The sequence below is a fragment of the Ruditapes philippinarum genome, unplaced genomic scaffold (genome assembly GCF_026571515.1).
Source record: "Ruditapes philippinarum isolate M1 unplaced genomic scaffold, ASM2657151v2 ctg3382_1_1_1_1, whole genome shotgun sequence".
NCBI classification, from domain to species: Eukaryota; Metazoa; Mollusca; class Bivalvia; order Venerida; family Veneridae; genus Ruditapes; species Ruditapes philippinarum.
The window spans coordinates 19229-32241 of NW_026860138.1; the positions used below are offsets into that span (position 1 = coordinate 19229).

The 13013-nt window shown below is 31.7% G+C and overlaps 1 protein-coding gene across 1 annotated transcript; it reads left to right on the top strand.

Moving 5' to 3' along the window:
- Nucleotides 1-896: 896 nt before the first annotated feature.
- On the top strand, nucleotides 897-11519 carry LOC132759006 (uncharacterized). Its single transcript, XM_060750730.1, has 8 exons — nucleotides 897-913; nucleotides 2991-3067; nucleotides 3681-3835; nucleotides 4284-5484; nucleotides 5995-6135; nucleotides 6561-6659; nucleotides 6925-7016; nucleotides 8726-11519. Exons 1-8 carry the CDS (start codon nucleotides 897-899, stop codon nucleotides 9005-9007), a joined length of 2064 nt encoding a protein of 687 aa, XP_060606713.1. The 3' UTR covers nucleotides 9008-11519.
- Nucleotides 11520-13013: the final 1494 nt, after the last annotated feature.

Genomic DNA, 13013 nt, shown 5'->3' on the forward strand with positions numbered 1-13013 from the left:
AATTTTTCATTAACTTTTAATTTGATTTCTTTTGAATTGATACGCGTCATACATGTTATCTAAGAGCGCTACAGCCCTCGCGGGGCCTTCGGCCCCGCTCGGACTTTCCGCGTATTATATTATTAATAAATATAATCATTATTATATGTTATTAATATTAATAATTATATATGTTTCCAAATCTGTGAGTATAATAATAATTATTGTCCATGGTATAATTGTCTTTATATTTATTATTATTTCTATTATTATTAATATTAATTTATTATTATAATTACTATTATTATTATTATAGAAACGGCTAAAGCCGTCCATATGGCAAATACGCCGAAAATACCCTATGGCAGTGAAAGGGTTTTAAATATACATTGACTCACATACTAGTACATAATTAAGGACTTTGAAACAGCAAAATATTTCCCATGATTTGACAACCCATACCATCAATAATTAAAAAAGAATAATTATAAAAATATATTAGTAAATAAATAAAAAAAAAAAGATTTTAAAAATCGAAAAAGTATTCCTTCATGGAAAAATATACGTTCATTATAATTATCATTTTGACATGGTTGCTAAGGAAATCATTAAAACATACAAGAGTTACTGTATCCACGTTATTTGCTTACGTGAAACGATTATAACATTATTTTACAACTAAATGGTCAATTATGGTTAATTAAGCCTAAAATTGGAGACAATTTTCGACCAAAATTAAAGCAGCAGGTGTACGCCAAAACGTGTAAATTGTATATAATTAAGTACACTACTTCATAAGCTATCATTTCTGTGGTAACAAAGTGAGGCTGAATGCTATATATATTGTTAAAACATTTACTGAATAAGTTTGGATTACATTTCATATATAACACATATTTGAATGTTTTTAAATGAACATGAGCGAGAAAAGAATGTAAGTTATTTCATATGAATTTAGAATTATACCTGCTGTAAAAATGATCGTACAGACTAAAAATACTTTTTTTCTGTTCATTAATTCATTACATATATTAAAAGAACAGGTATGTAATATATAAGTCAAAATAGTTTTAAAATTAAAGACGTTTCCTTTAGTGTCCCAAATCTTTCTTTATATTTTCCAAACTATAATTCACTTTCATCTTACAAAGTGTAAGCAAATTCTGTTCACTGGTTTTCTATTTTTTGTCTATATAAAAAAGAAATAGGGGATTTTGAATGAGTGTAAGTTTAATACTGAATTTATTGAACGAGTTGAATAAAATTATAATATGCGAGCATACACTTATTTTTTAAACATGTTCAATAAATTCAGTAAAAAAAGATTGCGCACAATTTTAATATTCTATTTATCACACACCAAAAATAAAGACCGTTTGAAGTGAAAAGGAACTATTTTTTTCATTGACGACGCTTATTTAGCGCGTCGAACGTCTTTATATAATGCAAATGACGTTACGTCAAAATATATATATATTTATTTAATGCTTTCCAGTGTTTTATTGTAATATATCAGATGATTATATTCTGATAAAGCATTAGTGAAATTTATAAAATATAATTTTCACTGTAGCCGGACTATATCTGAATGCGGATGAAAAGAAAATCATAACTAAATGGAATAACAGGCAGAAATAAATGCCGTCATGCGTAAATATTGCTTCTTTAGGAAAAGAAAGTCGATGTCACCATACATCATGTTAAAAATGTAACAAAATTAGAGATATTTAACAGACCTATATTTCAAAATTGATGATGTGACGTCATGATATGATGACGTCACAAAGGTGAATGCGTGACGTTACGCGGCAAAATCAGTAAAAAATACTTAAAATGACTTAAAAAGCTTGAAATAAAAAGAAAATGTATTTGTTTTACATATAAGATTGAAATATATTTCATTCGTGAACACCAGCTATCATATTTTCACTCGTGGCTACGCCACTCGTGAAAATACTGCATCTGGTGTTCACTCAGTGAAACTATATTTCAATCTTACATGCAAAACAAACAAATATCCTCTATATATATACACTATCGTGCAATACCATTTTTACAGAGTCGAAAAGCGACGACACCGATATGTGATTAAGAAAAAAACTATGTTAAACGTCTTTAAACCCCCGAGGAGGTTTTGAGATTTTTCTGTTTATGTATTATGCCGATTTGTTGTCGATATAATGTTAATAAAACTCTAAACGACCTAGGAAATAATTTGGGGCCGTATTTCAGATGAGTCTGCATGACTAAGAACAGCTTCACTAAAACTTCCTCCACCAGTAAAGCTGGAACGTGTCGATGTGACGTAAAAACCAAAAAAAAAAAAAAAAAAAAAAACACAAAAAACTGCGATTTATTTATACAGGGTTTCGGCCGATTTGAATAGGCCGTATTGCCCTTATTTGGAAGGATACACCATAACTAGATGAATGGTCATATGGCACTTTTTCTGAGTAATTTGTTTTGAGTATCATTATGTTATCGTGTTTTGCTTTTGGGCGTGTGCTTATTTTAAGTAATGGGCTGGGGAAGATTTGTTTACTTAGCATGATAATAAATTATTGAAATATTCGATATAGATTATATCTACATAAGATAAGCGATCGCAATATCGTACAGATGTTTGTAATGTAGCAAAGTTTAACTGCAGAAAGAATATACTGTACTGTAGAAAAAAAAACTGGTCAGGAAACCAGCCTGATATATGATCAAAATCTCACTTCTAGCGGAGATATTGTACATAAAATAACACATTATCTCAACTGTGAGTATAATTGATTATTTGGACACGACCGTATATAATTTCCGTGAATCATTTGATTAAATAACAAGCGTTTTAGCCATGATTAAAGTAAAAAGCCTTAGTAATGTGTTCCACTTTAATTTGCCATTTTGAGTATTCAAGTTTTGAATGAAGGTGTAAACTGTTTTACTCTAAAATTTGATTGAAAAAGATGTGTATCTCTTTAAGAGCGTGCAATTTAAAATAGGTTTGATGTTATATTTTTTAGTACAACGTCTAAACGGAATAGCTCACTGTCACATCTAAGCTTGACTGAAAATGACGGAGCAACGGCTATCGGATGTGGTAATTATCATTCTCTTTTTAATTGTTTTTTTTCTGTTTTAGTGGAGAGGTTCAAAATTCAATATTGGTTATATACAGAATAATGTCTTAGAGGAAATAACCGAATAAATAGATATACTTTCTTCAATATAAAGCAAATTATCATTACACAATCGTGCAAAACATTTTCTAGGTTAATAACACGATTCGTCCAATATTCGTGTTATTAAAATCATACTTACATAATTTTACCTGTACGTACAGTCATTAAAATTGCAAATCCTATGATATTGACAAATTTTAGGTCCGCGGGGCGCCTGACGAAAACACGAATACTTTGTCGTGGCACGACGGGTAAACACTTTGTCGTGTTTTCGCCAGACGCCCCGCAGAATGTAAATATGACAAGGTACAAATCATGCAGCTACTCGTTATGTATTTAAATCAATCAATCATTACGCACGAATGTGCTATAAAGTTTTATTTTCACGAGTCCGTTCTATTTGTTTCATAGTTTTAACAGAAGTTCATCGTACACAAGTATGCAACTATAATAATAAAGCAGGAGTTGCTCTTGACTTATATAGTAAAAATATGTCCTAATATTTCAAATCAATGTGATTATATATATCAGGAAGATTGTTCCGGGCAGATTATCTGAGCACTCGAGGAAAATGGATTCATTTAGGGAAACTCTTGACAGTCGTGTTTATCCCTATATTGGGAGGTTGGACCTTCACATTGTACTCACTTGCAGATAACATTGTGGAAAAAGATACAACTGTTGAGGTAAATTAGTTTAAAACCATATTTTACTGTAGAAAATTTCTCGAAATTTGGCAACGTTAAAATATCTTACTTTCAGTAGTCTGTGAGTTTCCCGAAAGTTGGCTTTTTAGTATTATGTTTTTGTAAGTAGCGGGCTGTTTCATATGCTTTATGCTCTGTCTGCAAATGGATACAATCTTGACCGACATACTGTGCGAAAAATAGAGCATAATTCGTTGTCATTTTGGAGTTTTAAATTTCCGTTCGTCGAAGAGAGAGAGAGAGAGAGAGAGAGAGAGAGAGAGGAGGAGAGAGAGAGAGAGAGAGAGAGAGAGAGAGAAACACCTTTGTTATTTTTTGGTGTTCTGTAAATATACACATTTGTTATTGTATTTTTATGAAACCATTGATTATTACATAGACCACATTAAATTTCGTTACATTCTCACTATTTTCTTATAAATTCTAGGCTCAAACGTTGATGTTGAGGGCGATCAGTTTGGGAAGACTAATATACACGATCCAGAAAGAACGGGATATGAGCATTTTATACATTAGTAGAATAGGACCAAGTACAAAAGCATTTCTGATTGACGAATACGACAAGACTGACAAATCATTCGCCGAAATGTGGAGCTGGCCTTTAGAATTCACAGTCCATGAAAAGAAACATTTCAGATCCAAACAAATGCTTATAAACCATATAAATAGCCAAAGGAATAAACTTGACCCAAATTCACCAGATGTATATGGAGAGATCAAGTTTTACAGCGAAATTGTTGAATTCTTTATGGATTGGATGATTGAGCGAATTCGAGAAAGCGGCTTTGGGAACATATGGAAATCACTTGTTGTTTTTCAGAAAATTACACGGTGTATGTTGGACACAGGGGCAGAACGAGCTTATGGGGCCATGTTCTTTGCTCAAGGAAATTTCCCCGACATTGATTTATACGATAACTACTTCCGGCGGATATTTCGTTTCAACTACAACTACAAAAGTGCAACATTTCTATCCGACCTTGTTGATCCATTATTTGAAGCGAAAACAGATCAAAGAAGTTATACAATTGCAATACGTAGACTTCGTACAGAAATAAAGAACAGCAACTTCTCTGGAAATTATGTCAGCAAGGAAAAGGCAGAGTTTTATTTCGACAATTCAACATTTAGAGTCGATTATTTATACATATTACAGGAAGCGGTTGCTATGCGCGTTATTCGGCGTATAAATTCGACAGTGGACGGATACACTGAAAACATCATCATATACAGCGTCACAGCTTCGTTGGTGATTATAGCGTGCCCATTTATCATGTCCTTCTCGGAGCAATTGACAAGCAACATGCAGGAGTACTCGAAGATCCTGGTAAAGGCGTCTGATGAACTTAACAAAGAACGTTCTAAAACAGATTCCCTTCTTTATCAGATGTTACCCCGACCGATTGCAGATAGGTTAAAACGGAAGAGTGCTGTAGAATCTGAATTCTTCAAATCCGCCACTGTAATGTTCACCAGCGTGGTAGATTTTATTCAGCTGAGTATTGAATATTCTCCTATGGAGCTAATTGACCTCCTTAATATTCTTTATTCCTCTATCGATGACAAAATCGAGATGTATGACGTGTACAAGGTGGAGACAATAAATGACACGTACATGGTTGTATCAGGTAAGCTGTTTATCTTGTATAACAAGATCTCTTGACTCTGTTTTGATAAATCGAATCTACAAATGCAATTAATCATGTAAACACGATTTATTTTGACACTTTTCGTATATACTTCGGACATTTGATTGTGCAATGATTTTATTTTATTGACTCATAATGGTATATGTATATAGAAAGAGATGTTTAACTTTTATTTGGTTTCTATTGTAACCATAGGTGGCAAACCTCAGTCATTCCGGTTTTTGTAGCAAAGTTTATGAGTAACTTCCAATAAAACAAAAATGTTTAAATATATTTTTATACTGAACCTCATAAAAAACTGCAGTAGATGATATGATAAAATTAATGTGCAATATCTCTTCCTCGCCGCACCTGCTTAAGCAGTACACAAATATAAGTGTATAAAAATGTTGAAAGGTGTCACAATTTATAAATCTTTGTGTTAGGAGGTGATGTATTATTTGCAATAACCAGTCGGTTTATGACAGCAATACTTTTTTGTTCAATTAGGGGTGCCTACACCAAACGGTAACAGACACGCTTCAGAAATCACCTACCTTGCCTTGGATATAGTGTCATCAGTGAAGTATAAGACACTCGTATCCGTGAACACCAAGCATCCACTGCATTTATTGATTGGTATAAGTACAGGTAGGTCATATGCTTCACTCATATTTCCTAGGCATATATTGTCAGTACTTAAATAACTATTTTGCACACGTTACGATGGCAACAAAGAAACTATCCATATGATTGGTCACTATCGTCTAAAATATTACCCAGCATAAGCTCATTAGACTGAATTTATAAGCTTAGAAGTATTTTGTCTTTCTTTGCCAAATATCCATTAACGCCACATTCTAGTATGTACGGATGAGTATTACAGTTGTAAGTTATTTTGTGTTTTGCAATTGAATAATTTTGTTTTTCTTTCTAGCGTTCACTTCTTTCTAGGGCGAATATTTGTTATTCAACATGCTTTCACATACCATTGTACAAACGTCTTCTAGAGCTGGTTGTCAACGCACTTTTTATCATTCTATTCAAGAGGAACTTAACATTGATCTATATTTTAGGTTCAGTGTCAGCTGGAGTGGTTGGAAATGTGATGCTAAGATACTGTTTGTTCGGAGACACCGTGAATACTGCGTCGAGAATGAAGTCTAATGGGCATCGTAAGGGTTATTTTTCTTTCTTTAGTCATATTGGTTTAAACCATCTAATTAAACGTCGTATAGATCTATCTGGATAAAAACTACGCGTGCATTCAAAAAGTGGGTCAGCGGTATAGATAGCTAAACTCCTATGAAAATGATTCAATGTCTGATGTTATTTCTTTCTTATTAGCGTACATCTATTACGTACATTCATGTAACATTGTAGTTGTTTTCCTTCAGCGTATGATATTTTATTTTATGGAAAATTGTAAATTATTTTCAGCCGACAAAATCCACATCAGCGAATCAACTTTCAGGAACCTCAGCAAGACAGGAGCGTTTACTTTGTTGCCTAGGGGTAAAATTGTCGTCAAAGTGAGTTTGAGATCAGTCTTAACACTCAATCTTAGTTTTTATATTTCATAGTTTGAAACTTTGTAATGATTATTTTAACGATAGGAGTTGGTGTGATCTCCTTCTGCGCGAGTGCGAGCGTGGACGGAATGGCTTTAATGTCTATTTAGACATAATTAGATAGAAAATTACTTTACAAATTTATTTCTTTACTGCGGTACTAATTACGTGTTGAAATCATTCACGTATCTTTAAAATACACAGTCATTTTACTATCAATGGTTAATCAATAAGTATTGTACTTCTTTTTTGTTTAGGTTAACACTAACGATTACATAGTATATCAGACAGTTACCATTTAAATCAGTGGCTGTTTTTGTACATTCCCTCAATATGTGTTAAATTTGGTATGAAAAGGAAAAAAATTGACAGAGAAAAGGCTCACTTTAGTCGCTGGTTTAGAGGCACTTGCAAGGTACTTCTTACCTCTTGTAAGAACTTCGCCATTTCTTGTTGAACTTAAGAGAACTTTTTATTTTTTGCGAACGGTTACTAAATCTAAAAAAGCTAAATCTCATTGTCAATTTTAATGCTTCAGAAATATGACTTGTTAATTAGTTGAATGAAATATTAAATTGTTGTTAAGTTTTTAGTTTTTAAGTTGTAACTTAAAATTAAAAATTAGACTATAAATACATAATCCGGGTAACAACGGGAGATAATCCTGTTACACGTGTGTTAAATTAGTTTAATCAGATTAAAAAAATAATGATAATTTGAGACATTTACTTAATTTAATATTTGTTAATGTTATGGACATTTAAGACAAACAACACTTTATTTATGTAACTTGCAAGTTATTTGTTATGTTTTTAAGTGAAAGACCAATTTTATACTAATAAATACTGCTCAAGTATAAACATTTATAGCCACTATCATGCTAAACATCACGATTCTATCTAATATATTAAATAACAGATGTCAATCTTACTTCCAAGAACACCAGAAAGAGACTGAAATTGCCAGCATTTACAATTAAATGTTAGATGATTATCTGATAAAAACTTTTCGAGTTTTTTTGTCATGTCATTAATTGAAATGTCAGATATGTTAAGCTTGTTAAACTTTCAGTCTCATTAGACACACATGCATCGTTTATATATTTTGTTGATATCCCTTGCATTTCCAGTTATTGTCTTATATATTAAGTGCCTTAAACTAAAACATTTTTAATTTTAACTTTTAAGAATTTGATAATCATCTGTAACAGTTAATTTATTAAACGTTTGAATTAGTTAGTTAACTATCTAATTAATCTTACACTCATAATCAGATAATTATCTTTTATTTAAATTATATCGGAAAACCTTTTTAGATAATAAATTGATATATGAGGTAAAAATAGAAAAAGTTTGTATATTTTTTTGGGGGGAACTTTTTAGTGTCGTTAAAAGGTATATATTTATACTCGCTATACATTATTATTTTAAAGAGTTAGCTGAAATATATATTAAGTTTTTTAAGATAGATAGATTTTACGTGAAGCTAAGAAAAGTTTTGAAATACTATTACATGTAAAAAAGTTTAGCGTCTGTACGAATGTAAAAGAAATCTATTCGAAAGTCATCATACTGTATACTTATTAAAGACAAAAACTCTTTTTTCTTCTAAGGACTGAGGAATTATAAAAAAAGGAATTTTAAGTGAAGAAATAACATATTTAATTACAGGGCAAAGGAGAGATGAATACATACTGGGTAATTGACTCTACTCGTAGACGACAAGAATCTACAGTCGACCAGAATCTTCCTGGTGAAGTAGACATCCTACCTGATACTAGTTCCACAGACTTAGGAGGCAAGGCTCAGAGTACAAGCCGAGACCCACGGTTTGATCGTTTGATGAAAAAGAACTCGACAACTGTAAATCAATTTGCTATGAAAAAAGTGTCTGTGTCGTCACCAAAGAGAAGTGTCACTTCTGACTTAGGTGGAGAATGGAACCAGTTCTAATTAGCACAGTCTGACTATATACATAATCAAATGTATCAGTAGTTAAAAAGAAAATTATTGTGTTTTGTATCAAAACTTCATTATTTTTATGGTGAACTCTGATTAAGCCGTAGCTAGAGGGCGTGAATTGTAACTTGCACTTTTCATTACCGTCCAGAAACAGGTTCAATCAAACCGAGTCTGCAACAATTTGTCGTTTTAGGCATTCTTTAAGATTCCGGTTTTTTAGTTGTTGTATGTTTAATTCAGAATATTGAAAAATTGAATTATTTACCTAAAAGGACCAGTCCTAATAATAAGGATGTGTTGGTACCTTTCATTGAATCAAAATGCCTGAGCAAAATTGTCAAATAGGAATCATGTACGTAAAATGTTTTCTTGTTTGTTTAATTTCAAAATACATTTAGTCAAAAGAAGCACAACGTGCTCCTGGTGAGCTTTTAGAACATTCTCAGTCCGTCGTCCATGGTCGTGCATAGTGCACTGTGTCGTCAAACATTTCTTAAAGAAAGCAACATCTCCACTAAAGCCAACAGGAATGATCCTTTCGTGGCCCTTTCTCCTTGTCTGAAATTACAAGACCACATAATAGTTATATGGAAGATCATTTATCGATCCTCTTACAAAGTTGTTTAAATTATTGCATCTGGTGGGTATATCCTTGGATGCATATAGTAAAAAAAATTCCTCTCCTCTGAAATTACAAAAGTTAGAGCTATGCTATTTGGCACGAAACACGAAATTTTCTTTTCAAAGTTGTTCAAATTATGTCCCCGCTGTAAAGGACATGGATTTTGTTTTATATATTTATAGTATTAAATACTTCACTTCTCTTCTGCAATGACAAAGTCTAAAGGTAAGATATTTGACATGAAACAATGTGTAGTGCACCTTCACCAAGTTCCTTCAAATTATAGACATTTGATTAGTCCAATCTCGGGCTCAAAGATTGCAATTATGTACATATATATGTATATCAAAATCGTATAGGAAAAGTATTCTCTGAAACTTAAAAGGCAAGATCAAATTAATTTTTCACAACACATGGTTAACCTGTAGAAAGATTTTCAAATTATGTCACTAGGATAGAAATAAGCCCCGTTTTGCTGGTCATGAGTATTCTTTTATAGATAACACAGAAACTAAAAAAGAATTTTTCTCTAAAACCAGAAAGCTAGAGCTTAGATATTTGACAGGAAACATTGTCTGGTAGATTGTTAGCATGATTATTTAAAGTAAAGTTTTTTGGTCTAAATTGGCCAGAGGACTCAGCGATCTTATATTTTCCTATTTGATATACAGCCTTAAAATGTAGAATGAAATTAAACTAGATATGGGCTGGCCTAGATTTTGACCTAGTGACCAACTTATTGTTTGATGTTCAGCTGTGAAACTTGGATCATGTGAACAGTGTCAGATGTAAAATTGAGAAAAGATTGGTCTAATGTCCTCATTCCTTGTATTTTGATGTACAGCTATGTAATTATAACCATGGATATAGTCATATATTTTGCATGAAGCATTGTCTACTGACTAATATGGTAAGTAGATTCTTTTAATAATCACACATGTTTTCACTGCTTTTACACAAATTGTAATCTGTCCTCAGGTAAGCGTTTTTGGTCCCATTGACCACCTTGTCTTTGCTTTTCATATATTGTCAAGTAATTGGTAAATAAAGTAGCTTCTTTTTCGCTTTGTGTCTTTATTAGTAAAATATATAAAATGCCAATACCACAAGAGTAACGTTTCATTTAGTAATTTCCTGTCAGTTATTTGTCACATTAGCGTTGTTTGCCACATTAGCGTTCGTTTTGTGGTTTGTAAATGTAATTTCCTGCTAGGTCGTTGGTTATACTTGCGTCTGATCCTTTCTTCCGGTAATTTTGAACGTATTAAGAAAGATCAATTTGGATGAGTTAAATTTCAATCAAACCAAATGCATCTCTAAAGAGCATCTTATATCAGCTTTATAACAAAGAAATTAATCGACTGCTACATATTGAAAATACTCAGCATATTTCATTGATTCCTATGTAAAACATTGTCTTCAGCATTCGGCTTTTGAAAATAAAATGCATGTATAACAAATACATAACACACTTTAATCTTAAATGACCCTGACCCTTGAATTTTTCACGAATATATCCAGACTTCTAATGAACAATACATTCGTAGTCTGAAAAGTGATTTTGAGTCCACTGGCCACAGTGACCACGACAATATCAACGATTTTCTGATATTTCGAAGCATTATCGGCATACCCCTAATACATGAAGTACTTTAAATTCCTCAGGACTATTTAATGCTAGACTGATATATTCGGATATTTCAAAGTTTTTCAGACTTTTTCCTGCAAATTAAATTTGAGAATTTGTACCTTGATATTTTCCCCAAGCTTTCTTATTCGCGATAGCTGAAACCATTATACAATGCAATGCATATTAAGATCGATATCACAAGGTCCATGTATTCATGTTATTAAAAATGAAATGATGATTATACTGACTTCCAAACCTTTGCTAGTTTTGTATATTTTTGTAGCAAAATATTTGACTTTGTCATTGTCATACATTTCTTTATCTGATACTGTTTTCTTCCTTTTATGTTCATTGTCATACTTTTCTTTATCTGATATTGTTTTCTTCCTTTTATGATTTTTTTCCTGAGAAATATATTGTTTGCGTACTGAGTCACTTGTCAGCTGTTTCAATAAATTGCAAAATAAAATGTGTATTGCATTGTGATATAATGTCATGGTAATTTAAGGTCGGTTATTCCGTGAAAAGCAATTATTCCAACTGAATGTCTGTTTCAAATCAGTTTGACTTCATGTAATATTTACAGCGAAAATTGAATATAGGAAGAGTTTTCATTGGTTATTTTAAAATTTTAAAATTATAAAATGAAATCTTTGAATCTCATTGGACATTGCAGAAACAGGTTCAATTAAACCGAGTCTGCAACAATTTGTCGTTTTAGGCATACTTTAAGTTTTCGTGTTTTGAGTTGTTACATTTGTAAATAAGAATATTGAAAAATTAAATTATTTACCTAAAAGGGCCGTTCCAAATTTTTAGGATGTGATGGTACCTTTTATTGAATCAAAATGCGTGAGCATAATTGTCAAACAGGAATCATGTACGTAAATTGTTTACTTGTTTGTTAAATTATAGATATTGAAAATACTCAGCATATTTCATTGATTCCGGTGTAAAAAGTTTATTTAGCATTCGGTTTTGGAAAATAATATGCATGTATAACAAACAAATTACACATTGTATCCTTTAGTGACCATGACCTTTGAACTTGTCACGAATATATCCAGAAATCTAATGAACAATACATTCGTAGTCTGAAAAGTAATTTTGAGTCAATTGGCAACAGTGACCACGACAATATAAACGGTTTTCCGATATTTTGAAGTAATTGTGAAGCATTATCTGCATACCCCTAATACTTAAAGTACTTTAAATTCCTCAGAGCTATTTAATGCTAGACTGATATATTCGGATGTTTTAAAGTTTTTTCAGACTTTTTTCTGCAAATAAAAATTGAGAATTTATACCTTGATATTTTTTCCAAAATCTTTCTAATTCGCGATAGGTGAAACCATTATACAATGCAATGCATATTAAGATCGATATCACAATGTCCATGTATTCATTTAAAACGAATTGATGATATATTTCTGTAGCAAAATATTTGACTATGTCATTGTCAAACTTTTCTTTAGCTGATATTGTTTTCTTGCTTTTATGATTTTTTTCTGAGAAATCTATTGTTTGCGTACCGAGTTACTTGTCAGCTGTTTCAATAAATTGCAAAATAAATTACATGTGTATTGAATTGTGATAATTTTATAATGTCATGGCAAATAAAGATTGATTATCCCAAGAAAAGCTATTATTCCGACCGAATGTCTGTCTAAAATCAGTTTGACTTCATGTAACATTTACTGGGAATAATTGAATATTTTGGTCATTTATAAACATTTATCATCATT

Coding starts and splice junctions, on each gene's coding strand:
- LOC132759006 (XM_060750730.1), top strand. Junction 3,836..4,283: donor AAAAAGATACAACTGTTGAG/GTAAATTAGTTT, acceptor TATAAATTCTAG/GCTCAAACGTTGATGTTGAG. Junction 5,485..5,994: donor CACGTACATGGTTGTATCAG/GTAAGCTGTTTA, acceptor TTGTTCAATTAG/GGGTGCCTACACCAAACGGT.